The sequence below is a fragment of the Ursus maritimus genome, unplaced genomic scaffold (genome assembly GCF_017311325.1).
Source record: "Ursus maritimus isolate PB19 unplaced genomic scaffold, ASM1731132v1 scaffold_11, whole genome shotgun sequence".
In the NCBI taxonomy this organism is placed as follows: Eukaryota; Metazoa; Chordata; class Mammalia; order Carnivora; family Ursidae; genus Ursus; species Ursus maritimus.
This window is the reverse complement of record NW_024423453.1, coordinates 37227098-37254394: the sequence shown is the minus strand read 5'-3', so window position 1 is coordinate 37254394 and position 27297 is coordinate 37227098. Positions and strand designations below refer to the sequence as shown.

Here is a 27297-nt window from a genome sequence, read left to right as displayed (position 1 = left end):
CACTTCTTTCTTGCAGAAAACATTCTGGGCCTTGGTCTCTTCTGACATCCTCAGTTCTTTTTTCGGCACAATGAATTCCCATGACAATTCGAGAGTAGGACTGTCAGAGCTGCTATAGCTCACATCAAGGGAGCTGGGCTCTGGAAATGAACCACATGTTGTATAATCCTGAGAACTAGAAAGGGAATTGGCTTCTGAGTCCTACTAACCCAAGTTCAAGTCCACCTCTGCCAGGTACCTGCTCTGTAACCAGAGGGTAGTTCTATTTCGCTTTTCCTGGGCCTGAGTTTCTCGTCTATGAAATGAGAACAATAACCGATAGCAGGAGGACTTGTTTGTAGAATTAAATAGAAGAATGCATGTAAAGCCTCTGACCCCTCACTGCTTTTGGGTTCAGCACATGTTAAATTTCCTTCTTCCTGCCCTTGAAGGTCAGAAGGTTTGGACAGTGGCCTGGGATTACAGTGCTGTGGGCCAGTGTGCCATCTGATGGCAGAAGGCACTAACTGGAGCTCTGCATGCCAGTATAAAGTAAAGCTTGTCTCACAAGATAGGAAGTCATGGATCCTTTCATCTTCCTTGCTGGTCAGAAGGCTGTACTAGTAAGTATTCTTTTTTTTTTTTTTTAAAGATTTTATTTATTTATTCGACAGAGATAGAGACAGCCAGCGAGAGAGGGAACACAAGCAAGGGGAGTGGGAGAGGAAGAAGCAGGCTCATAGCAGAGGAGCCTGATGTGGGGCTCGATCCCATAACGCCGGGATCACGCCCTGAGCTGAAGGCAGACGCTTAACCACTGTGCCACCCAGGTGCCCCTGTACTAGTAAGTATTCTTGACTGTAAGATAGACTAGCAGGAATCCTTACAGTAAACCACCTGAATGTATTTATTCACTTACCTGATTTGTTGCAAAACGAAACAACTCTGTGATTCCTCTAGGTAAAAGTAAAGATCACTGAATCAGTACCTAGACTTGGTTCTGCCTTGACCTATCTATGAAAACTCAGACACGTTCATTGGTCATTTGGTTCATTTATTCATGCTTTTATGTCTGCAAGTGTGTATCGAGTATTAAATTATGTCACATCTTTTGCTGGGGACTCAAAGATTAGAAGGCCAGTCTCTACTCTCAAGGAGTTGATGGACTTCTGGGGGATGCAAATGTATGCAAAGAGTAGCCCAGAGGAGTAAATACTAGTAGACGTATATCCACAGGAGCCCTCCTCCGTGCTCCTTTAATGCCCAGGCTCTTCACTACTGCATTGTCCCATTCTTCTGTACAGGCTTCTCACTCACATGGTAAAAGGTCAATAAAGTATTTCCTAAAGTGAATTTAATTGGTATGGAAGCATCTTGGAAGTAGTAATTACTCCCATGGGTAGAGCTGGGCTGGTAACTGTCCTCTTCCTCAGTTGTCTCCTATGTGACTCAAAAGGGTTCATGTCCTTTTGAATTTCTTGCGTTACTACTGTTAAAGATTAAATAATGATTTACCAGAAATTGATGTAATCAAATATGAATTAATGAACTAAGTCATTTGTTGTCGAAGCAGCAGTTATGAATTAACTAAGAATTGAATTAGCAGTTGTTTTTTATTGTATAGATTGCCTAATTTTTAGCATTTTTCTTGCTGTATTCTGGAAATGGAGAGAAAAATTTTGAGTGCCTTCTGCCAACTGCATTACAGAAAGAGGAAGATAGGAACTGAATATAAAACTGTAAATGCAATTCAACTGAAAAACAGCAGTCTTCTGAATTTGAGGTAGTTAATACTTAAATTTCTTGATAGTCTTTTAAGATTCTTAAGACACTGTTCAGAAGCAACCACAATGGGAAAAACACTGAGAGTTATTGTGGTCAGTGTCACTCTTGGTTTCTCTTATCAATGGGTTCTTTATGAAAATATCCCTTAGCATGAAGGAAACGCTATTTATAAACCCTAAGTGTTATATGCCTGGTATCATTTATTTAAAAATTAAATGTTCTTTTGAGGGGCGCCTGGGTGGCTCAGTCGTTAAGCGTCTGCCTTCGGCTCAGGGCGTGATCCCGGAGTCCTGGGATCAAGCCCCACATCAGGCTCCTCTGCTAGGAGCCTGCTTCTTCCTCTCCCACTCCCCCTGCCTGTGTTCCCTCTCTCACTGGCTATCTTTCTGTCAAATAAATAAATAAAATCTTTAAAAAAAAAATTAAATGTTCATTTGAAAAAAGACTCATCAATTTTGCAGTGTTATAATTTCTATAGAAGTGAGACTGTGACCTATGGTGCTTATATTTTTCTAATCCTTTCGGTTGTATAATGGGTAAAACTGGTTTACCTGACCATAGTCTTAAGCAAAGTTATTTAATTTTTAATTGCTGAAAGTTATCTCCTTCCTTCACATGTTGCTTATCTTTAAAATGTCCCAATTATTCTTTTTAATGTTTACTTCAAGTGCTAAATGTTTTTACTTGTAGCACATAGGACATTTAAAGGAATTTTTCCTTGTAGTTGGCTAGGTATTGTGGGTTTATTCCCTCAACTATGTGTTTCCTTCCTTTTCCTTGTAACCTCATCTCTCACTTCTTTGTTTTTTTCTCTTCCTCAGATTCCCTACGAAGTCCCTCAGCTCTTGCCTTTCTAGGCCATCCCCTTTGTTTCTGTTCTCAGTCTTGTCAGTCCTTTTCCTATACTGTTGTGTTCCACCTGTGTCCATCTTGTATCCATTCCTCGCTTCTCTTTTTACCTACCCCTGTCTTTCCTGGACTTTTATTTTCCCTCCCTCATTACCACCCTTGAATTCCTTAGACTACTCTTGCCAAATGAGTTTTAGGCAGTTTCCTGGTATTTCTTCCCTTTGGGTATCTTCACCCACACATGTACATACTGAGTTTAATTCGGCACTTTCTTCTTTGTGTCCTTGCTCCTTCCCAGAAAGGACTTTGTCACCCTCCTCTCTACATTCTACTGACTTGCTCACTGAGTGTTTGTGGAAGAAGTAGCCTACTTGACATTTTTGCTTTTATCCCTACTGCACATACTCTTACACTGTAAGATATCTTAGGCTTGCCTGCAGTATTTATCTTGAGCAAATTTCCTTTTAATTGTGCTGTTACAGAAAGTAGTTCTATTTTTAATTGTTGTCCGAGCCTGCCATATTGTAAACAAATAATCTGTGGGACGCCTGGGTGATTCATTTGGTTTAGTGGCTGACTCTTGGTTTTGGCTCAGGTCATGATCTCAGGATTATGAGATGGAGCCCCACATCAGGCTCCGTGCTGGGCCTAGAGCCTGTTTAAGATCCTCTGTCGCCCTCTCCCTCTGTCCCTCCCACCCACCCCCCCGCCCCCTGTACCGTGGCTCACATGCCTGCTCTCTCTCTCAAAAAAAAAAAAAAAAAAGTAATAATAATCTAAAAGAGATATTCAGAAAAGTTAATGAAAACTTTTAGGTGTTAAAATGTTCCCTATACTTCAAGGCCCATCTTAAGTTTTACTGCCTCTAAAATGAACTAATCTCTTCCTATTTTATTCTCATGTTACCATTTTTCTCTATATATTATAGCATTAGTAAATATTATATATGGCTATCTCTACATATATTTGTGCTTCCCTGTTAGTTCCTTGAAAGGACTGGAATCATCTTTATATTCCTAAAGCATTTAGCGTGATGCCCCACATAGCATAGATACTTGTTGCATGTTTGTTATACTGAATTGAGAGGTGAAAAGAATATAAAAAATGAAAATCCCAAGAATGTTGATACTGAACACATCTCTTCATAAGGCATAAGAAACAATGAAACCGAGGGCAAAGAGTGGGGCTTAGAGTGAGAAAATACAGGTATAGGACATATCTCTGAAAACACTTATTTTTAAAGCCTTAAAATATGTAATGAGTATTTGAATGTTTTGCAGTTAAACTTTCATAACTGTGAAAGAGAAAATGTCAGTAAAAATATTTGTAATGACTGAAAGCATGTAAGTGTACATAAAGTGCTCATTTTTTTAATTAAGAAAGGACACAGAATAATTACAATAATATGTAAAACTGTAGAATGTGCTTAATTATGTTTGAATGAATTGAAACTTTTGTTTCAATTAAATATAATTTACTACAGTTCAAATAGTTATTCCTGCATTTGCATATAACCACAGGCACTAGTTTTATGGTGGAAAATAAAAAATGCCACCTTTCATCTTTCACACCCTTCTTTCTCATGGGGCTAACTGGCTACTGTCACAGACTGTTGCCTTTCATTTTGGGACTGTAATTAAATGGGGATAAAAGAGAAAACAGAGGGGAGGTCAAAGCCACTACAGCTTGATTTTAGAGACTGGGGAACAAGAGAGAATGAAGTATCAGTGGGAGATGAAGGGAGTGACAGGTTCACAGTAGAATTCTCAAGGAAATGGTTCAAGCAGGTGCCTGCAGCTCTGACCCAGGGAGCATAGGTGGCCTGGGACTCAGATAGTTTCTCCTTCTGCTCATTGTTTCTTCCAGCTACCCTTCACCTCTTCTCTCAAACACGTTTTAAAAATCAAAAATTAGCATAAAAGGGGAATTACATTATGAACATACGAATCTGTTTCTTTTACCTTAATATGAGTTTACCGGAGGAAATATCATATACATATACATGCTCTAAAACAGAATTAATTTGATGACTTGGTATACAAGGCTTTTGGGCCCAGTTTATCCGAAAGCCTTATCCCATTCTTGTTACAGGAATACCTCAGTGATACCGTGCAGGTTGGGTTCCAGACCACCGCGATAAAGCGAGTATTGCAATAAAGCAAGTCAAATGAATTTTTGGTTTCCCAGTGCATATGAAAGTTAGGTTTACACTATACTTCAGTCTATTAAGTATCCAATAGCATTATGTTTAAAAAAAAAAAGTACATACCTTAATCAAAAAATACTTTCTTGGTAAGAAAAAAAATGCTAACCATCGTCTGAGCTTTCAGTGAGTCATGATCTTTTTGCTGGAGGAAGGTCTTGCTGCCATGCTGATGCCTGCTGATTGTTCAGGGTAGTGGCTGCTGAAAGTTGGGGTGGCTCTGGCAGTTTCTTAAAACGAGACGTGAAATTTGCCACACTTAACTGACTTTTCACAAATTTCTTGGGAGCATGCAATGCTGTTTGATGTCCTTTTACTCACAGTAGAACTTCATTCAGAATTGGAGTCCGTCCTCTCAAACCCTGCTGCTGCTTTATCAACTAAGTTTATGGAATATTCTAAATCCTTTGTTGTCATTTCAATAATCTTCACAGCAGTAGATTTCATCTAAAAAACCATTTTCATTGCTCATCTATCAGAAGCAATTCCTCATCTGTTAGTTTTATCATGAGATTGCAGAAATTCAGTCCCAGCTTCAGGCTCCACTTCTAATTCTAGTTCTCGCCATTTCCACCACATCTGCGGTTACTTCCGCCACTAAAGTCTTGAGCCTTCAATTTGTAAGAAGCGCAATATCTGCAAAGCGCAATAAAGCAGAGCGCACTAATGTAAGGTATGCCTGTATTTTGAAGTACATTAGGGTTTTCTTTGCTATAATTGACATCCTTTTTGGTATTACTCGTAACTTTCTTTCCATGTTAACTCTTAAGTGAACAGGTAACTGTATTTATAAACTGAAAAATTGCCAAACAGGTTATTTTTATTTCTCCAGGGACTAGGATCATGTTAACTCTGATAGTAGTTAGTAAAAAGTGCACTTCAGAAAAATTGTGAGGCTATATTATGCCTTAAAATCTCTTTGAACAGTTGTTGGAAACTAGATTTATTCTCCAATAGGAACTTGGTAGAATTCTGTTAAAGGATAAGTTTATCTACTGTTATTAAGTTTTTATTTTTCCTGATGTAAACAGATTATTTTAAGGTAAAAATAAGATATTTTTATCACTTTGAAGCCAGCTAAAATTACTGCTTTACAAAGCGTGGTAAAGAGTGAATGCAATGCTTGATTTGATTCAAGTTAAATTCTTAGTTCGTCCTACGTCAAGGATAATAGGTGCATATTATATATAAATTTGTCAACATATGCATTGCTTTTCTGAAAAGACTCTGAACCCTTCTGGTTAATAGAGCTGAAAGACTTAGGGCTTAGCTTTGCTCATATTGTATTTTTGAATTGTTAGTCATGAATTTTTAGAGTTTATTTTCTCTTTATATAAACCTTGCATAAAGTGCGTATTTTTGATAGTTACAGCACTTCCAATAACAGGAAGAAAAGGAATTAAAGATTATGCTCATTTAATGTTCTGTTTTCCACCAAATTTGTATGATTTAATCACTTATTATTTCGCTTTAGAATAAAAATTTCTGAAAATTTTCTTCAGTACGTTAGGGTGAGAGTTAGCTATTTCCCAAGCAAGAAATCATTCTTGAATTTTGTGTTCCCTTTGGCAGTTCTTGGGCTCAAAATTCAAGATTGGTTTCTTAAACTGGAATGTTTAAAAAAAATGAGTAGTTCTTATTTTAGTTAAAGAATACATACTTTGTCTCTTTAAGTAGCAGTGTGAGGTGAGATATAGTAGTCTACATATGTTATGTACGTGTGTATACATGTATTTTAAGTCTAAAAATTTAGTGCATTTCTTACCAAAGTTTCTTAAGGAATTATTTCCCTGACAAAGTCGTAAGAAAAAATGGGCTTTTTTTGAGAGGTGAAAGGTTTGGGATGTAAGTAGGGAGAACCAGGCATTATACAAAACTTTAAAAAATATGTTGTTATATTTATGGTTATCAGTTCATATTTAGTCTTCCGAAGTTATTTGTAATCAGACTAGGGTCCTCTGAAAATCTTAAACATCATTTAGCAAATCTGAATGCAAGCTGTCTTCAACTTAAAAAATAAGTTGTATTTCAAAACTTGATTCTGTAACTACTGTGAAACATTTCCTGAAAGATAGTTTCTTGACTAAATAATGTTATTCATAGCAGGGTTCCATCTCTGAATGCTAAGGGTCTGTTTTCCTTTCCTTTTAGAAAACACACTCTGGCTCCCAGGAAGGTAATTCATATGGAGACCAAAATTGTGGGCTTTCCTTTCATGAGGTCCCGTCGGTGTAGATCTATCTGTCTCCTGCCTTCCCAAGTCTTGGCCTTGGCAGTCGGGTGCCAATGACTGGTGTAGCTGCTGCCACAGAGCTAGCAGGATTTCTGGCATGCGTGCTGGGGTGGGGTAGAGGTAATGGGAGCAGCCTTCCGGAGGTGTGGATTATTTTAAATTCGGGCACCATTTGTAAAACTTTTATTTCCTGTTATTCACTTGAACTTCACAGCACAAATAAAAGAACACATATAATTTTGATTAGATTAATTTGTTAGAGATTTGGATACTGTATTATAATATTTAAAATCATGTACTTCATAATGCCTGTGAGGATGACCCACAGCCATGAGGATTCCAAGGCATATTATTTTCTATACAGTGATGATTCATATCGTTTTAATAGTTTTTAAGTGTCCTCTTTGAGGGTACTCATTATCTTGCTTAATATTACAAAGTAACAGACTTGAATTTTTTTTAGAGCTGAAATTTAAGCTTTTATTAGAATATCACATTTTGCAGATTTTATGCTAATATTTATTTTAAAAAAATTAGGTGATGCTGATCTTCAAGTAGCTACCATAGATTTGGTTCCCCTAAAAGGGTTGACTTTTAACATATATTACAGAAGACATCATCTATGATATTTTGATTCCTTTTGTAAACTGAAACTTTGCTTCTAAAGATAAACTGAGACAAATACTATTATATGGTATTATCAAGTCACTGAACACACAGTAGGTTGAGTCTCAACCACACTTGAAATAGTATGCAAACAAATGTAATTAATTATTTTAACTAGAGTAAAAGACAGCTGTCAGTACTCTGGAAACTACTTACATGAAAGAGAAATTTATCCCTAGATTATGGTATTAGTGTTATAAATTCAGTAGTGTAAAAGAAAAATAGTTAAAACAGTTGCCTTCCCTTATACCTCTGTGAAGTATTACCCCCAAGTTTCTCTTGAACAAACAGTAGGAAGTTGTGGTACACTTTTAAGAATGATTGAGATGTGTTTCTCAGGAGCAGCTGATTACTATCACTGATAGTGGGAAAGGGAGGGTGCCCATACTCATCTGTTCTCATCCACTTGATAAAGACACCTTAATGGCACTGTTGTTACTAGACTGTAGACCTTTATCTAGTTTTCGGTACAGCTTGCTGGGACTCTGCCTGTCATTAGGAAGAAGAAATCCCTGTCCCAATAATACTACCATTATTCCTTTAACTCTTACACAAGCTCTTTTAACTTTGTGCAACTGAGTCATAAGAGTAAACTCCTCTGTCTTTGGTCTTTCGTTACTATGTTCTGGGTCTACTTCAAGATCTCTAAAATGCACGCAAGACCCACTACCTCAGACTCGTATTTAAAAACACTCCAAAATCCACAGTTAAATATATCTAAATTAATCAGAACCTGTACTTACTAATTTGTATGCAGAATTCAGGTAGTTAATAGGGAATCGTCAGCATAAGAGCACCTCGCTCCTGTGGCACCCCTGCCCTGTGCATGCTCCCCCCACCTCCCATTCTAAGAAATATACTCAGCTCAAACATATGAAGGCTGCCTTAAAATGTTCACAGTGACATGAAAGAAGTTGCTGTGGCCGATGTCGATCATGGAACACTACATCAAAAACTAATGATGTACTATGTGGTGACTAACATAACGTAATGAAAAATTTAAAAAAAATGGTCACAGTGAGGATCCTAAGGCTCTGAGGTGAAAATTTTCCATTAGATTCACTATATCCTGTATATTTGAGAATGATTTTAATGCAAGTTTTAAGGGAAAAGGATTTATGAGTAATATTCAAGTAGTATCACAAAATATCATAGAACAAATTATCCCATTTTTATTACAATCACATTTTATATTAATCATAGTTTATATGCATATTTGAGTAAATCTATGTTGGAATATTTTTCCCTACTTCAGGAATTACAAATTGAATTAGAAATTTGTTCAGACTTGTTTGGTATCTGTTGACTCCTGGAAACTCCATATTTTCTTCCTATTGTGTGAACGACATATGGCAATATCAGTTATTTTCATTGTATCTCATATTTTTAAATGATTTATAGAAGATTAGCTTTATACTTTATTAAAAAGTAGAATTCCTCGTCAACTCTTTTATTTAAATTTTGAAAATAAAAGTAAACAAAACTTTCTAGCTTAATTTTAGAGCTCAGCAAATTATTTTCCAACCCTGCAAGGGTACAGTAGAAAATTCCTTCTCCTACCCTAACAAATCCTTCCCTTCCTTTAATTTCTCACACTTGTCTTTATCTAATGATCTTTCCAGTTAGCATGGCTGCAATTATTCGAACTAGTAAATAGTCTTCTCTGCTCAGAAGATAAACCATGAACTTAGATGCATACTTCAGAGTCATAGCCCCTCTGTTGCAAATTTATTTCTACCATTATTTTCCCGTTTCTTTCTTGGAAATGCCTGCCATTTTTAGGCAACTTTTCTGACTAAGCTTGTATATATCCACCTTTCTAGGACTCCGATAAATTGCCGTTTGTCTCCTTGAACACCATCTGTTCTCAACAGCAGTTCCCTTAAAACACTTACCATATTCGGAAAGTTTATGCTGCTTCCAGCTACCTAGTTTTTTTGAAAGGTTTATTTTTCTCCCTTTCCTTTCTCACCTGCATTAGCTTTACTTTTTTTTTCCCATGAACTGGCTTTCTGTTATCTGTATTGAACATGCTGGCCGGTTTTTCTCTGCATGTTTTGGAGACTGGGCTGAACAACAACGAAAGCCTAGGGTAAAGGTTCATTGTCCCTAGACAAGCCAGGGGGACTCCCTGGGTGAGAAGAGCTTCCAGGTTTATCTGCCCCCAGCACTGTCATCTATGTCCATCCCTCAGTGACCCGGCCTAGGCCAGCTACCTGTCTCTTGCTCTGGAGCTCGACCCTGTGCCTCTGCCTAGATGGCCATGATTCTGTTACCTGGTTTCCAAGGGCCTCCCTGACCTGAAACCTTTCCTTTATAACTTTGGGCATCCCTGTGCTTCCTGGCCCCAGCTGGTTGCCCAGCGTTTTCCCAGTGTGCCTTCTCTGCCTCTCATTCTTCTCTTTTGGCTTCCTGACCACTTTCCTGTCTCAGCCTCTTCTCAGGTGTCCACGTTGGTTCTCACAAGTTGCCTCCTTTCCCTCTCGCTCAGTGTGTTGGGATCACAGCACCTCCAAGGCTGACTCCCTTTCTTTTCTGGGACTTCAAAAATTATCAGTTTGGATAAGTTTTACTAAATTAAGAGGTGAGGGGAAAGGCCAAGATGCCATCTGATTCCTGAACATTATTTTACTGTATTAAAAAAATTACACTGCTGACCATATTCTTTAAAGCATGGTGAAATTTGCCTAGATAGAAGTACATGTAGGTACACACATTTGCCTTATGTTCCCTGTGTGTGGAAATATTTTATATTAATCTCTCTCTGCTGGAGAGTGCATATAGTATACACACCCTCTCAAACACTAGAAGGAGAATATTGGTGTAGATTTCAAACTTATGTTGCAGGGGCACCTGGGTGGCTCAGTCGGTTAAGTGTCTGCCTTTGGCTCAGATCATGGCCCCTGGGGCCCTGGGATGATGGAGCCCTGCGTCAGGCTCCCTGCTTAGGGGGGAGTCTGCTTCTCCCTCTTCCTCTGCCCCCGCCTTGTGCTCTCTTGCTCTCTCTCTCCCTCTCTCTCTCTCAAATAAATAAGATCTTTATAAAAATATTTATATTGCAAGCAAGTGTTGATCTTACAGATTTAATAGAGGATATATGCAGTGTCCTTGAAATCAAGTCAGGACATCTAGCAGTCCTACTTCTGAGACACTGAAATTAAACGTAGGAAATTTAGTACATTGTATTTTAGGTATTGCCATATAATGAAATAGAGAAAGGCCAGTCTCCCTCATATCTTTGGTGGTAGGCTATCAGGTTGGTGTCAGCTGACCTGTTTCTCATCTGGCAGCAGTATAAGGCAGGAAGACATTTTTGAAGGAAGGTGGATCTGAGTGACTTCTGTACCACTTCGTGCCTTGTCAGTTACAACTGAAGGAACGCCCTTCCTTCTTCACCTTCTTCACCTTCTTCACCATCTTTCATCGCTGTTTACAGGTACACTGAAGGCTTTTTTTCCCCACAAACTCCATTGGAACTACTTCTGACCACTAAACAATGTCCTGTTTGCTTTGATATCTATGCCATTTGCCTTGTTTTAAAAACCTTTTTCATCTCTTCTCAGATCTTTTCCAAAAGGAAAACCCTAACTTATAAAACTTTTAAGAAAAGCTTCTGTCTTTGCTTTTAAGAACATCAGGGAAATTTCGACGTTAACAATTGTCTTTAATAAGTACAGACCTTTGCATCCTTGGAAGATAAATAAATTGAGTATGAAAGCCAGTGGTAAATACGAGTACCTTTCCATTTGAAGGACTACCACATCTCCCTGAGAGCAAGGAAAGACTGGCGTGTTTACTTAAATAATGCCATGGGTATTTACACACACACACCCAGGACTTAGCAACAGAAGTATGTACCTGAATCCTGTTTAGGGTTCAGTACTCTTGGGAGTCTTTTTTTGAATCTCTGTGATTCCCATCTCATTTGTAAGAAATAGAAGTCACATGGAGTTGACGGAATCTAGAACTGTCATTTAGTTTTTCTTGCCTTGAGAAAGGGCTATTTTAAGCAGACTTGATATATTTTTTAAGGGAGGAAAATAATATGAAACTACTTCAGAAGTTAATATATAGATATTAATATCTCTTTATTTTCCAGTAGAGATTTGTCTGCACCACTGAGCCCTCCACCTCCATTCTGGCACTAGAATAGGACCTCCAAATATCAGAGATTTTAATGTATTTTGTTAGCTGATATGTGTCAAAGGCGGAACAGTACCTAGCATATGCTAGGTGCATAGTAGTGGAGTTGAATAGATGAAAAGAGGGTCAAACAGTTGGTCATAGCACACAACTATAGGCTTGGAGAGATACATGAAGGTAACTATCCCTATCCTTAGGACCAATAGCACCAGAGATAGGGTGAGGAAGGAGGTACAAGTGAGCCCAGCTAGAACCGTAGGCTCTAATTAGTTCTTCCTTTTCCCACTCCCATCTACTGGCCCTTTTAATTTAAATTAAATATTTAAATAATTTTAATGTCTGCTCAAATAAGGACCAAATATACCCATGTCTGTGATTTTAGTGGTAGCTTTTTTTCTCAAAGCCAAAATATGTATGAGAGTGGAGTTGGGGCAAGAGGAAGGGGGACAGAGATGGGAAGAGAAAGAGGTAGAAAAAAGGTGGAAGAGGCAGAGTTATTTGGGTTGGGTTTTTTTTTTTTTCCTCGATTTTTCCTTAAATGTAGGGTAGGGTGCAAGATACCTGGGAAAAATGGTAGCGAATGAAATAAATGCAGCATTTTTATGTACCCTCGTGTTGGCTACATAGAATGGCAGTAATTCCACGGCTGTGTGTTAGCACGTATGCACGCAAACAATCTTAGCTAACCAAAGAACAGCCTTCCTGCAACCTTAGGCTTCAATTATTTTTAGAGGGAGGAAATCAAAGAAACAGCCCCAAACTTCAAACCCTAAGAAAAACAAAGACCCAAAGAAAGTACTCAGGATTCTGTCATTGTTCTGTTCATGCCAAGTCAGGAAATGAGCATACAGTTTGGTTTATTAAAGTTATTTTAAAAAAAAACTAGCATTTTCACTTAGTAATAAGTAATAAAATTGATCAGAAAAAATGAAGAAAAGCATATAACAGCAGATTTTTAAATCTTAGCCAAAATTGGTGGAGTGAAGAACGTGGTAACGGAAGGGAACTTAGCAGTCTGGGGATAGGGATCACCAATATTCAACTTCACCCCAGTACTTCAGTGTGTTACCTAGAAGGCCTAGGGTCCCCATACTTTAAGTAGAGTGCTGTTACCCACGTAATAGTAAATGATCGTTTTATTGAGTTTGAACTGCTATCCTATGGTTTTATCATTAAAGCCAGAGGCCAAAAACACATCCCATGGAACCATAAAATTCCTGATTATTTTAGGTCAAAAACAGTTGAAAAACAGCTATTTCTTATGGCTGAATCCTACAAATTGTGCTTGAGTGGGAGAATTTTTAAAAGGGAGGTAGTTCTCTGAGGAATATGGGCAACTGTTGGAGTAGAACAGCATTGATTCGTCAGTCCTGAAGGGCCCGGGGTGAGGTAGAAAAGGTGTCTCTGAATTTCTCTGCAGACTCAGTCAGCTAAACCTTCCCACCAGTGCCCTATGGCTGTTCCCACCTAAAGCCTCTGCTACTTTCCTTTTTTTTTTCTTTTAAAACTTTATTTATTTATTTGACGGAGAAAGAGCGAGAGTGAGAGAGACAGCACAAGCGGGGGGTGGGGTGCAGGGGAAGAGGGAGAAGCAGACTCCCCGCTGAGCAGGGAGCCCGGTGTGGGGCTCCATCCCAGGACCCCGGGATCACGATCTGAGCCGGAGGCAGCCGCTTAACCGACTGAGCCACCCAGGCGCCCCGTCTCTGCTATTTTCTTCCCAGAAAATCCTTAACGAAAAATACCTGAAGGGCAGCAAATGGTAACACTGCAGAAGATTTTTGCATGTGTGCATGTGCTCCCCTTTATTTTCAGAGCTTACTGGTGAGGCTGGCCTATCCTCTGAGTTGCCGTTTGCAGTGCTGACCAAATCATTCTTTTTGCTGCCTGTCAACAGGATCCAGGTGCAAGTGACACTGCATTTCAGTATAATAAGGGCAGGGTTGCTCTTTTTGTGTGTGTGATTATACTGTAGGCTTCCATAAAGAAAACCCCTGACGACTAGAAAAGTTCATTAGTGTTTTGGAAAGGTATATATATATATATATATATTTTTTTTTTTTTACATGTTATAAGCTAATGTGTAAATAAAAAACTTTTTTTCTTTTTTTTCCTCCCTCTGGTAGAGTCCTTATACCTTTACTGAAAGGTCATCTCAGAGTATTAAGCTGACCTGAAAGCAATAGTGTTATTTCAAAATTACAGAACGAACCCTAAGAAAGTATGTTTATTACTTGGGAACTTTTTTTGCAATTTTTTCTCTCTAGTGATTCCTCATTGATTATTAAAAAACTGAAATGTTAAAGAATGAATTTATTTAATTCCATTAATGATAACCATTCTTTCCGACTTTGATGTCATATTAAGGTGCTGATTTTAATATTTTCAGGGGTGCTAACCCTGCTCAAAGTCAGATATTGAGTAGATTGGAAGTAAATATGGTAGGATGTCATGTCAGCAAAAGTACTGTCACATGGTCATTAATTTGTAGATTTTTTGAGTGAGCTTCTGTAAACCTATCACATGTACATTCATGAAATAATGAAGGGTATCCCTTTCTCCTATGTGAAAAAACACAGTATAAGGCAGGTGAAATAGAAGATTGTGAGTTCATACAAAAGCCCCTCTAACCTCATGTTCGAGTCTTGCATAGCAGCAGTGAGAGTGGAATTGAGGTGGTGAATCAGAAGGTAATACCAGTGGCGAGGAAAATGATTATTTCTAGAATGTAAGAAAAACCACTCAGGGAAAAAGCAATTTGGAGCTTTGACTCATTAGTTAAATTTATAGAAAGAAGCTGTATTCTACTGCACAGAAAGGCCATGATCAAGCATGTTTTACATCAACTTTTTGAAAATGTGGTAAACAGAACACACTTTGATCAGTCATTTCTAAATAACTCGGGTTCAAGGTCCATAGCTAGGTTCTGCACCCATTAGTGCTCAGTGTCTCGTGCCATCTGTATCAGCATCTAAGTCTGCATGTTAACATAAGGATAGTTAACATTCAGGGGGAAAAGTTCAATCATGTGTACTATACATAGTACATTTCAAAAGCAAAGTTACTGTAATTAAAAACACTCAAGCAAGCATTTCGTAGTAATCTCCTTAAAACACGCTTTATCCACTCAAGCAAGCATTTAGAGGTAATCTCCTTAAAACATACTTTATAAAGTACTGACCCACAGATGATGTGATAAGTTTATTATTTCTTTCCAGAGGATTCTAGATATCTAACTTCCAATGCATATAAATACACTCACATATGCCAGTGATCACAGAGGCAAAATAAAATGTGGAGGCATCTTTTTTAGCACATGTATTTGGTCATTGTCTTAGCAACCAGTGATTGACATATACATGCTCAGTAAATGTTTCTGGAGATAATTTGATCTTAGGTCTTTTAGAGACTCTGCATACACTCAAGTGTATTATACTACCGGGTATAGTTTTATGACAAGGGTGATTTCCCTGAATTTGGAAACTCCTTAATAGAAAGATGTGGAATGCTTTTCACTTCAGTGTGGCTTATATATATGCATTCTATGAGTGCATAAAAATGACCATCACTAAGGTCAGTGGTGTCAACCATGACAGCATCCCAGTGGTCAACCTTAAGTCTTGTTCTCTTGGTGACATTTGACACTGTTGACCTTCCATTGAAGCACACTCCTCCATTCGAATCTAAGTCTGCGTTTTCTTGCCTTCCTGCCTCTTTGGGTTTTTTTTTCCCCCATCAGGTTTGTTTGTTGAGTTTGTCTTTTCCTGCCTAACCAGAAATGTTCATTTTCTATAGATTTCCATTTGTGACCTTTTCTCTCCTCATTTCATCTTCTCCCTGGGTGAATTCATTCATTGTTCTGTGAATAAAATCTAGAGTCCTTGCTCTCTAAGCATAACCTATCTTGGGAGGACCTGGTGGCAAAGTCAGTTAAGCACCTGCCTTCAGCTCAGGTCATGATCCACGCTTACTTTTGTTAAATGTGGTTTTTGTGCTTGTACTATCTAATGGTTCTTACTTTTCTTCCAGATCATCAGATCTTTTTGCTTTCATTGTATTGTACACATTAAAAATAAAGTCACTTTTATTATGACCTTTAATATGGTAGATTTTTGTACCCACCTCCATTTTCCATGCCACATTTTCGGTTGTCTACCAGATATTTCAACTCAATGTCCTATAATCATCTCTACTTTATCTAGTGTTAGAGACCCTCCATGATTTGGGCCATTTTTCATGCTTATCTCTAGAACGTGTTCCTTGAGTTTGGATCCCAGTGCATTTTGCCATTTCTGGACTTTTTTCTTGGTGCAGCTCATTTTTGAATTTGAATTTATTTTTAAGCCATAGATGACTCTTATCATGTAGCGACTTTAATATTTACCAATCTCCAGGTCTTATCTACTCTACTCGATTTTAAACTTACTGAGAGTAGAAGCCATTTGTTATCTTGGTATTCTCAGAAGGACTTTCACATAGCTTGTATTTAGTAAAACTCATATGATTAAAATGATTCATTAATAATACAGTGGCCTATAATTACATTTGACTGCTTTCTTTGTTTTGTTAGAAAGTACATTTTAATCTAGATTTAAATATTTTTGCCTATTTTCCAAAAATAGGTTTTGCAAATTTTGATCAAATGCTAATTTGTCTAGCCGTAGTTTAAGGAGAAAAAGTTACTCAAATGCCCTCTTAACATAGATCCTTATTTTTAAAATGAAATTCTACACATAGTAGTCTGGGCATCAGTTTGCTGTGATCCAAAATATTTCTACCTTTCTTTTCTTTTAGATCTATGTCAAGATATTTTTCTGGTATGTTGAAGCTGTGCTTTCTTGATTTTTATTTTAAGTCTTTTATGGGCAAATTTCCTTCATTCGAATGAACTTTAGAGTGTAGAAAATACATATCTCATTAAACAAAGCCACTCTAATATTATTAATGGTATAAACTATTATGAAAACAAACAAAAAAGTCAATTGGAAAAGACTGATCAGCCATAGCTGTGCTTTAAATTTTCATTTTCCAAGCTAATTATATCCTTGAATTTTCTGTGTTGGGTAACTTTATAACCTTCACACGAGATTATAAGATATGATACCAGTTTTTTTTAAATTCCTATCTGTGGCACATCATGAATTGTGACTTAGGAGGATGAACCCTATTTACCCCCCCAAAATTAATGATTCATTTATCATCAAAGATAACACCATAAAGAAAAATATACTGCAAGAATAACTCCCAAATATTCCTCCAGATAATGAAGAAAGTAGAATGAGATACCCCAGATTAAATAAGGTGATTCAAAATATATGTTTATCAAAGCAAGAAGAAATTGTTTGTTTGGGTTTTTTTTTTTTTTGCATATTTTATGGGTAGGTGAAAATAGGATTTTAGTAAACCAGTTGTTAAAGGTTGATATATGCTCTTAAAAGGTTTTTTTTTTTTTTTGAGTGTTCTCTAGAAACTTACGTTTCTTAGATTCAGTGTTCTTTGCATAAAAATATATTTGAATCTCTGGTTGTTTATTCTAATGATCTAATGTGGCAGTTCCCAACTTGCACATCACAGACATGAGAGGAACTAGAATGCTTACAAGAAATACTTAAATTCATATGCACACAAAACGCTGTGTGCAGTAAATACACAATATGGCTATTGTAGTACCACTATTATATAGTATATTTTAAAAAACCTTTTCTTCTGCTGCTTACCAATGTTATACCTGCTTATATAAGTTAAAAGCAGTACAGAAAAATGTAATAGAGAAAAGCGGCATTATCTGTAGTTTGACTACTATGGCCATCACTGTTAAGGATAATGATCCTGCAGTAACACTGATTAATTATCACCAGAATTTAAATAACACTGAAGATGTGTCACTGTTCTTAGAGCTCCTACATATATGGAGTAATATAAGGTAGAAGCTTTGTTTTACTACTTTATGGCTGAGGAAACTGGCCCAGAAAGCTTAGGTAAACCTGATATAGAGCACCCCCATTTTTCCTATGAGTAAACTACCATTTAATTAATTGTTATTATATTATTTACAAAAAGAGAATATAACATACCAATACCTACCTCTGTGGGATCCAAAACAAACTCTCCCTACCCCGCCCACCCTGTCTTCATCCCTATCTTATATATTAATAGCACTGCCATCCAATTATTCTCAAATCTGTCAGTGCTATCAACTTTAAAGAAAAAAAAAAAAAGAGTCCTCTCTTAGTGTCTTTACTGCTTTAAGCTTAATCTGTAGAAGCCATTATCCTGCCCTGACCGGGGCATTACTGGAGTCTCCTTTGCTGTCCTCCCTGATTCCAAAACCACCTACTCCTCCAGTCCGTTCTCCACGCAACAGTCATCAGGTCGTGTCAATCAGGTCGTGTTCCCCTCTTGCTCAAAACACGTCAATATTCGCATCACTCCTGATGGCATTCAGAATAGTGTTCTGACTCCTTACCATAGCCTTTGAGTCCTTCTCTGCCCTCTCTTTGGGCCTTACATCCCATATTCCATCTCCCCTTCCTCCTTGTTGCCTGCACTTTAGCCACAATGCCCTCCTTTCTGTCGCTGGAACATTTCACATTCATTCCTGTCTCAGGGACTTTGCACTTATTTCTCCCTTTATTTGGCAGCTTCCCGTAGCTGGCTACGTTGTCATTCCAATGTCCCCAAAGATAATCTTCTCAGGCTACCTTTCTAAAGAATCCTATGTGCCACCACCCCATCCAGTCTCAGTCTGTCATTTCTTAATAGCACTTATCCCTCTCTGCAGTTGTTCGCTTACTTCTGTATTGTCTCTCTTTTTGCAGTAGAAACTCCACAGCAACAGGAACCTTCTCTCTATTCATCACAGTGGTGCCTACAGTAGGCCTTCAGTGAATTGCTTAATTACTGAGTGATTTAAACACACCAGCATGTTCAGATACAAGGATGCTTATTGAAGTATTGTTTGTACATTCCTCAAATTCTCACCCTGCTCTGGATAGCTGACTGAATGCTAGAGTTAATTACACATGGAAAAGATCTTTTTAGCAGCTGGTGGTGACGGTGGAAACATATATCTGATTACGTGACAGTACAAAAGATAGGTTTCTTTAATTCATATTGAGTGAGTTCAAGAAACGAGACAGTATTTTCATATGAAGCAATTTCAGTTCACTGAACAGTGGATTAGCCATTACTGTGTTGTTCTGTAATTGTTATAAAGTTTCTGAGAGCTGGTACATTAGTTTCTCAGTGAGCTGCTTTCTCCAGTCATGTTTTTTTGTTTTGTTTTGTTTTGTTCTGTTCTGTTTTGCTTAGTTTTCCAGTCATGTTTTGATCACTAAAAATCATTTTTCTCACATAGCTTCTTACTGCTTCTTCCTAAACATCCCGCCATCTCAGGGAATGTTTTTGATGATTGGCTAGTGTATCCCCTTCCAAATGTCACCAAAACTAGCATGCATCTTGAACCTTTGATTAATGTCTTCAATCTCTTCACTGGGTCATGAGGATTATTATTTTTGGTACTAAAAATAGCTTCCTCTTGTATTTCCCTAAAAGAGACACTGTCTTTACAAACGGAAATATAATGTTCATAGATTTCTGCTTTATAATATTTTAACATTTGAATGAAATCCTATGAACTAACTCCCTTTGTTGCTTATAAACTTCTTTTTGTGGACAATGTTTCTTTGATTACTAAGACCAAAAATTATCAGTTTGGGTTGTTTTTTCCTAACTTGTCAATGCTAAAATTGTCTTTAGGGGGTAGCGTACCATTTTAATGCGTACATTTATAAAGGAATTTTAACCAAAATCAGCAGAGATGCAATCATGTAGATGTAAGAGAGTTTTAAGTGCCATGTGATTAGCTGTTCTAGAAAGAATACTTGTTCCATGGAGATGTTTTTATGCTTGATCTAGATCAAATGATGGTTATTTGTGGCGTATAATACATTGTCTTTAATTTGAGCTTGAAATTTGATTTGTATAAAACTTGATCAGGACAGGCTGTCCCATTTATCTTTTGTATCCACCTTTGTCTTAAAAGAATATCTTGAAAAGAATCTTAGAGATTTCCTATTTAGCCTTGTTATGATGAGAATTATGGTCCAAAGAAGAGAGGTGGTTTTACTAAGGTTTGGCCAGGAAATGGCTGAGCTGGAACTGGAGTCTGAGCCTCTGTTCCTGCCTTTGCCCCTGAATATCTGGCCCTACTGTCTGGACCTCGTATCCTATGCAGATGCCTAGTAAATAGACTATACTATAAAGTTGAATTCTAACATACAGAATCACTTAAGTAAGCTTTGTATTTTGATAACACTCGTGTCAAAGAAGTGAGTTCAAGGTCTGCCTATCTGTCCTTCCCTTCCTGCTTTCTTTTTTCCCCTTTTCCTTCTCTACCCACCCCCTTCTAAAAGGTACTGATGTATTGCTTAAAACTACATATATAACTTCCCAACATGTGCCATATTTCAGGCTCAAAGATATCCGCATGATAAAGTGTCAGTGGAGACTGGCATTTTCCTGACCCATCCACTCTTTGCGGCCTGTCTTCTGTGTTAATAATCCATATGTTTGTGAGACAGCTGGCTGAGCTTTTGAGAGTAATCTGTGTCCCTGGATGTTTTCTCCCCTCTCTTTTTCTCTGTGCAAAGTTAAATGAACCGCATGGGAATTGAACCTGTAACCTTGGCCTCATTAATTTGCCTTCTGTATGATCGCGTTTTGGAAATTTATGTTCTACTGTAATGAGATTAGGAGTGCGATTTCATTCATTCAATAAATAGTAGCACCCCCGCACTAATGGCACCAGAGAGCACAGAGATGCACAGGACAAGGTTTTTGCCCTAAGGGATTAGGATAAGTGCACAAGTCACTAATGTAAGGCGGAAGTGAGGACTGCTGAAAGAGGGGGTGGGGGCAGCCAAGTGCTGGAGTGACTCAGGAGGAGGGCGAGGGGTGCTTGCGGCTGGGAGAACACCGAAGCCCTGGAAGGATGGATGCATTGCCAAGAGTGGGAGCAGGGGAGAGGAAGCTGGGTTGTGCAGGTGGGCACACAGCAGTGGTGTCCTCATGTGGCTGGGATGAGGCTGGGCACATGAGCGGGCCTGCAGGGAAGGTTGGGAGGGGAAAGAAGACTTAGCTGTCCTACCGAGGTCATCATTCGTGGGCGGGGGGAAGCAATGGAAGTCATACAGTCAGAACTCTTTTTTTTTTTTTTTTTTTTTTTTTTTTTTTTTAAAGATTTTATTTATTTAGTTGACAGAGATAGAGACAGCCAGCGAGAGAGGGAACACAAGCAGGGGGAGTGGAGAGGAAGAAGCAGGCTCCCAGCAGAGGAGCCTGATGTGGGGCTCGATCCCAGAACGCCGGGATCACGCCCTGAGCCAAAGGCAGACGCTTAACGACTGCGCCACCCAGGCGCCCCATACAGTCAGAACTCTTAAACAGGAAAATGATTTCTCAGCTACTGGAGGAGGTGTTGGAGGGAGGAGAGGCTGGTGTCAGGGAGGAACCCTTCAAAAGTAAGTGACAGGGGCCTGGTACCATGTTCACCGCAGCCGGTGAGGCCGAAGAGCTGACCTGGTAACTGTTAGATTTGACAGTTAGGGAGGAGTCCAGGGTTTCACCCTGAGAGGTTCGCAGATGGCAGGACCCTTCCAGAAGCTCGTAGAATGCAGAGACAGAGCTGTTATGTAAAGGAAGTGAAAACAGGCAGTTGGACATGGGGGAGCGGTTGGAGCCAGATACGGAGATTTGGGAAGTCAGTCACCAAGAGAGCTACTGGAGCTGGGAGAGTGATGAGATCATTAAGGGATAAAGTACAGAAATAAGGGGGGAAGAAAAAGGTGGCCAAGGGTCGAGGTCCAAAGAAAAGCTACATTGCTGATCTAGAAACTGAGGAGTCTGAAAAACAGAGGCGGCGTGTGAAGGAGAGCCGGCTCGGTGCAGTGCGGCAGAGACCCGGGAGGCAGAGGGCTGCGAGCGGCGTGCAGCGGCACATCGGCTCTGGTGTCGCTGAAACATGGTAGTGAACAAGAGGGAAAAATCACTCAGGTTTGCTTTAATTTTATAATTAAAGAAAATTGTTTTAATTTGGATTCACAATGTGTCTTTTTAATGCTAGACTTTCTTTCAACTTCTCTTAATTTGGTTCCATGCAGGCTTTTCCCTCTCAAGACAGTTAAAAACAAATCTCATTCCTTTATATAAGGAATGTAGTAGGACTTCAGAATTGACGCTGTGCTGGATTTTTTGATACCTGTCGTGGCGGTGCCAGTTATTCGAAATTATTCATTTATTCAAGTGCTGACTGGGGACCTGCTCTGCACTGGCTACTGTTATAGGCACTAGGGACACAATGGTAGATAGCAGAAGAAAATCCCGGCTCCTCTTGAGTTTACTTTCTTATGTGGATGTGGAAGACAATAAACAGTACAGAAGTAAAGTGGACAATGCATTAGACGGTGATATGGTCTAGGAAGAAAAGGAAAGCAGAAAGGGGCTAGAGGGTCCTGAAGAAGGGGATATTTTCATAGCATAGTCAGAGAAGGCCTGACTGAGAAGGTAACATTTGGATGAAGCCCTGAAGGAGGGGAAGGAGGGGACTCTGTAGATATGTAGGTGAAGAGGGGACAGCAAGCGCAAAGGCCCTGAGGTGGGAGCACACATGGTGGGCTTGGGGGCTGGTGGGGAGACCAGTGTTGCTGAAGGTGTAGGCAAGCAAGGCAGGTTAGAGAAGTCTGGGAGGCCGGATTCTGGCCCTACGGTCACATGGGTAACTGTGACTTTTTCTTTGAGTGGGAGGGAAAGCCCCTGGATGGTTTTGAGCAAAGGAGTGAATAAGGATCATTGTGGATACAGGGGAAGGAAGGGGGCAAGGACAAACAGGAAGATCAGCTAGAAGGCTTTTGTAAATCCCAGGGAAGAGGTGTTGATGGCTTGGGCTAGTTATTCCAGAGGAGATGTGGGAAGTGAGCACAATCTGGATGTATTCTGAAGGCAAAGTGAAGAGAATTTAACAGATTGGGGGAAAAGTAAACAGAGATGAGTCCAAGTGGCTGTATTCGTTTGCCAGGGCTGCAGCAACAAAGGACCACAAACCAGGTGACTTAAACAGCAGAAATGTATTGTCTCAGGGGTCTGAAGGCCCCAAGTCCGAGATTAACATATCAGCAGGGTTGCTCCGTTCTGAAGGCTTGAGCAAGAATCTGTTCCATATCAGTCTCCTAGCTTCTGGTGATTTTCTGGCAATCTTTGGTGTTATTTGGCTTGTAAAAGCATCACTGCCTTTATCTTCACATGGCATTCTCCTTGTGTGTGTGTGTCTGTGTCCTAATTTCCACTTTTTAGTAAGAACACCAGTCATATTGGAAAAGGGGCCCACCCTACTCCAGAATGCTCTCATCTTAACTAATTGTATCGGCTATGACCCTAGTCCCGAGAAAAGGTCACACTCTGAGGTCTTAGGGGCTAGGACTTCAACACAGGAATTTTGGAAACGACAGAGTTCAGCCCAAACAGTTGCCATTAACTGAAATGACGCAGTCTGTCTGTAGGAGGAGCGGGGAAAAGATCAGCAACTTTATGGACGTGTTAAGTTTGAGGTGCACCTCAGACACTCAAATGGACACGTCAGGCAGTCGGATAAATGGGTCAGAAATTCCAGGAAGGTGTCTGGGCTGGAGAAAACATTTGGAAGTCCTGGACATAGAGATCACAGAGAAAGTGAATATGGATAGAAGAGAGTTACAAAGACTGAAGTCAAGAGATTATTAAATTTGAGGACCAAGATCAAGGCTCTCAAAACACGTGAAATACAAGTCCCACAGATGCTAGTAGTTGTGAAAAAGCAGTTACGGGGCGCCTGGGTGGCGCAGTCGTTGAGCGTCTGCCTTTGGCTCAGGGCGTGATCCCGGCGTTCTGGGATCGAGCCCCACGTCGGGCTTCTCCACTGGGAGCCTGCTTCTTCCTCTCCCACTCCCCATGCTTGTGTTCCCTCTCTCGCTGGCTGTCTCTCTCTGTCAAATAAATAAATAAAATCTTAAAAAAAAAAAAAGAAAAAGCAGTTACATGTTAATGATGATTGTAAGTTACATTCTAATTGTTTAGGAAGTCAAGGTATTTCCCTGTAAAGTGGGAGAGAGTCAGACAGAGCATGGATTGAGTTTCACTGGCCAATATGCTCAAGAAGTTACTGGTGCTGAAATGGAATGTTTTGAAGGCCATAAAGAAGTCAAAGGACACTAAAAAAAAAAAAAAAAAAAAAAAAAAAAAAAAAAAAAAGAAGTCAAAGGACACTAATAAAAATAATAAAGAGCACTTCTCTCAGAAGGAGAAACAACTTTGGGGAACATTGTTTCAGTCCTTGATTTAAGAAGTCGTTTTCCTAGTCAGTCATGCTGCAGTGCTCCAGCAGCTGAATATTTTGTTCCTTCTCCTGCTTTTGGTGAGAGCATAGTTAATAGTTCAAACCTTTTTTTTTTTTTTAATTACCAGGTCAGAATTATTATTACATTTTAGCTAATTGGGAAAACAGAAGAAGCATCACTGTAATATAACCATTCTAGCCTTTTACTATGTTTTCCTTTTGTATGGTTTGGTTACTTAGGTTAATTACATGGAGAAATGTCGTGACAGCAAGGTGATGGTGGTGACATACAAGAAGTCTGCTCAGTTCTTTGAACATGTCCAGCTGGCATTTCTCCGAGTCATTGCACTTTTTGCTTCCCCTGCCCCTTTTCTTGGTCCGGCTCTCAACCAGTGGTGCTTCCACATTCAGTTTAATAGTCACCTTTCGGGAAGTGTTTCCTGACTGGCATTTGCCCCCAGCCTTCCCAGCCGGTGCCACCATACTACCTGGCACCATAGCGCTCACCATAATAGTTCATGTCCCCACTAACTGAAGGACAGAGACTGGGTTGGGGTATTTATTTCCTCAGTACCTTGCAAGGACCTGCAGGTAGGTATTCAATAAATGTATGAGGACTAGGAATAAGTAACATCGCCTTCTGCCTGCTCAGAACATGTCTGTTGCTGAACTGGGATTCCTTCAAACAGTTTCGTTTAAGCTGTGCCATTAACTAGCAGTGTAATTAATGTATATCACAATATATATAGAAGATCCCCTTTAAAAGCATTCATCTAGATTTTTGTTTAAAGGGTTAAATTTGTCCCTAAAAACTGATGCCCAGAACCCTTCAGTTTCTTACTAGAAAGATACATGAGATATTTACTATATATGGCTTTTTTTTTTTTAAGTATTGAGTATGTCCCTTCAGATTAGTAAGCAAAATGTAGTGATTTAAACTACCTAAATAAGATGTAACATGAAAAAAATGCAGAAACTTGAAGGGATAAAATTGCTGGCAGTAGAGGCAAGAATTTTTAAATTTTAATTAGTGGATTGTTTTGGAAATGGGAGAGTTTTTTATCTGGCGTAACTGAGATACATAACCTGAGTCTGGGTGAAGAGAGTAAAGTATTGTAATAGTTCTGTGAAACCAAAAGTACTTCCCTGATGACTCAGCTCAAGATTCTTCTCTTCCCTGCCCACCTAGAATACAAATAATATTTTCTGGTCAACTTTCTCAAAAATAGGGGCCGGAGCCACCTGGGTGGCTCAGTCAGTTAGGTATCTGCCTTCGGTTCTGGTCATGATCCCAGGGTCCTGGGATTGAACCCCACATTGGGCTTTCTGCTCAGCGGGGAGCCTGCTTCTCCCTCTGCCCCTTCCCCTGCTTGTGCCCTCTCTCTCTCTCTGTCAAATAAATAAATAAAATCTTTTTAAAATTACAATAGTAATTGTCAGTTCTCCCAAACCTTAAAAAAATGGGAAAAAAGAAGCATATACGTGATTATTATTTATTGGTACCAAGAAAAGGCTTCGCTTTGCTATACAGAATTCTGAATAGCATTCCTCCACTGATAGGGTTTTACCTTCATTTTCTAAGTCGCGTACGTGACCATTAAATACTGAATTCATTTATGAAACCATGAGTATTGATAAATTTTGAGCTAAGCTATACAGCATATCAAACCTGCTCCTACAGTGTATTTATTTAAATCTTGATTTCTCTCCTCAGCTCTACTTTACGAAGTGTTTCTACTGGATCTTCAAGACCTTCCAAAATATGTTTGGTGTGTGGGGATGAGGCTTCAGGATGTCATTATGGGGTAGTAACCTGTGGCAGCTGCAAAGTGTTCTTCAAAAGAGCAGTGGAAGGTAAATGTTCGTGTGCGTGTTCCTTTTCACAGTTCCTTTCCTAGGGTGTAGTTTACTTGCATAGTTAACGCTAAATCATTATTGGGAAATAATTCAAAAATGTCTTTGAGGCAGTCTGTCCGTGATAAATAGAAATAATGTCTTACCTAAAAACCACCTGAAGATTTTCCACTGAGCACTGTTTAATGGGCAAGATTTGACATGGGGAACTGCGATCAATCAAAAAGAAGTTTTCGTTTTTGTTTGTTTTTCAGTTAGCCTTAGAAAAATAATTCTCCATAAACTTAATTTGCATGATGTGCAAAGCATTTTTACTAGGCACGCACAGAATGCATCATATCTTTTCTGTGTTTCCGCATAAAATATATGTGTTCGTGGCAAAGTAAAACATTAATATCAGAATCGTGTCTGTAATTTGAGTTCCATACAGAATAATTCCATTTAGCAGCTGCTTCATATTCCAGGTCCCTGCTAATGTCCTGCCTTTGTTCTAACTGAAGGTTTTCCAAACCAGGAAGTTAAATTAGACATCTGACTGTAGTTCTCTAGGTGTATTTAGGCTAGCTTTTGCTTCTGTCCACGTAATTGTACTTCCTCAGGAGAAGTAGTCTTTTAGTTTGTTTTTGCCCCCCCTGCATCCTCACTTATAAGCAATGAATTAACATCAGACTTAGTCCAGATGGTTTTATTAATGTTGACGACATGACTGGTGAAAGTGTAGAATTTTTGCTATAAACAGCAGCGTTACCAGTGTAATTGACAGCGATTTCACCAGGGAGTTCCACATTAAGACTCCTGTAGATTTAGTTCTCAGGACAGTTTTCGAGAGATGGATCAGTGCTTCAGAGACCTAGGGGTAAAGTACTTGAATGCTTCATCTGTTTTGCTGGTGACCACGAGGAAATGTTTTTGGATGCAAAAAAAAAAAAAAAAGTAGTTATTTCTGAGCTTCTGGGATTGATTTCGTGTTCTTTAATTAATTTTATGTGATTTTACATTATTTACACTATTAATTATTTAATAGTCCCCAAACCCAGCATTGAATTGGTAATAGGAATTCTGTATTTCTTTAGCAGAATATGGGCTCTTGGTTACAGGTGACAGAAAATTCAACACAAACTGTCTTAAGCACTAGTGGAAATTCATTGGTTCACATAACTCTAAAGCCCTATTGTAGGCTTGGCTTCAGACAAGCCATGGTCTTAAGCCAGGTGGTTA

General features: G+C 39.0%; 1 protein-coding gene across 3 annotated transcripts in view; it reads left to right on the top strand.

The window, feature by feature from the left end:
* The window catches only part of NR3C2 (nuclear receptor subfamily 3 group C member 2), a 337533-nt gene that overhangs the window by 133256 nt on the left and 176980 nt on the right, over positions 1 to 27297 (top strand). For all 3 annotated transcript variants that reach the window (XM_040626349.1, XM_040626348.1, XM_008685464.2), the window contains exon 3: positions 25940 to 26079. In XM_040626349.1, the coding sequence (XP_040482283.1) occupies positions 25940 to 26079 (140 nt within the window). The remainder of the gene's footprint in view (positions 1 to 25939; positions 26080 to 27297) is intronic.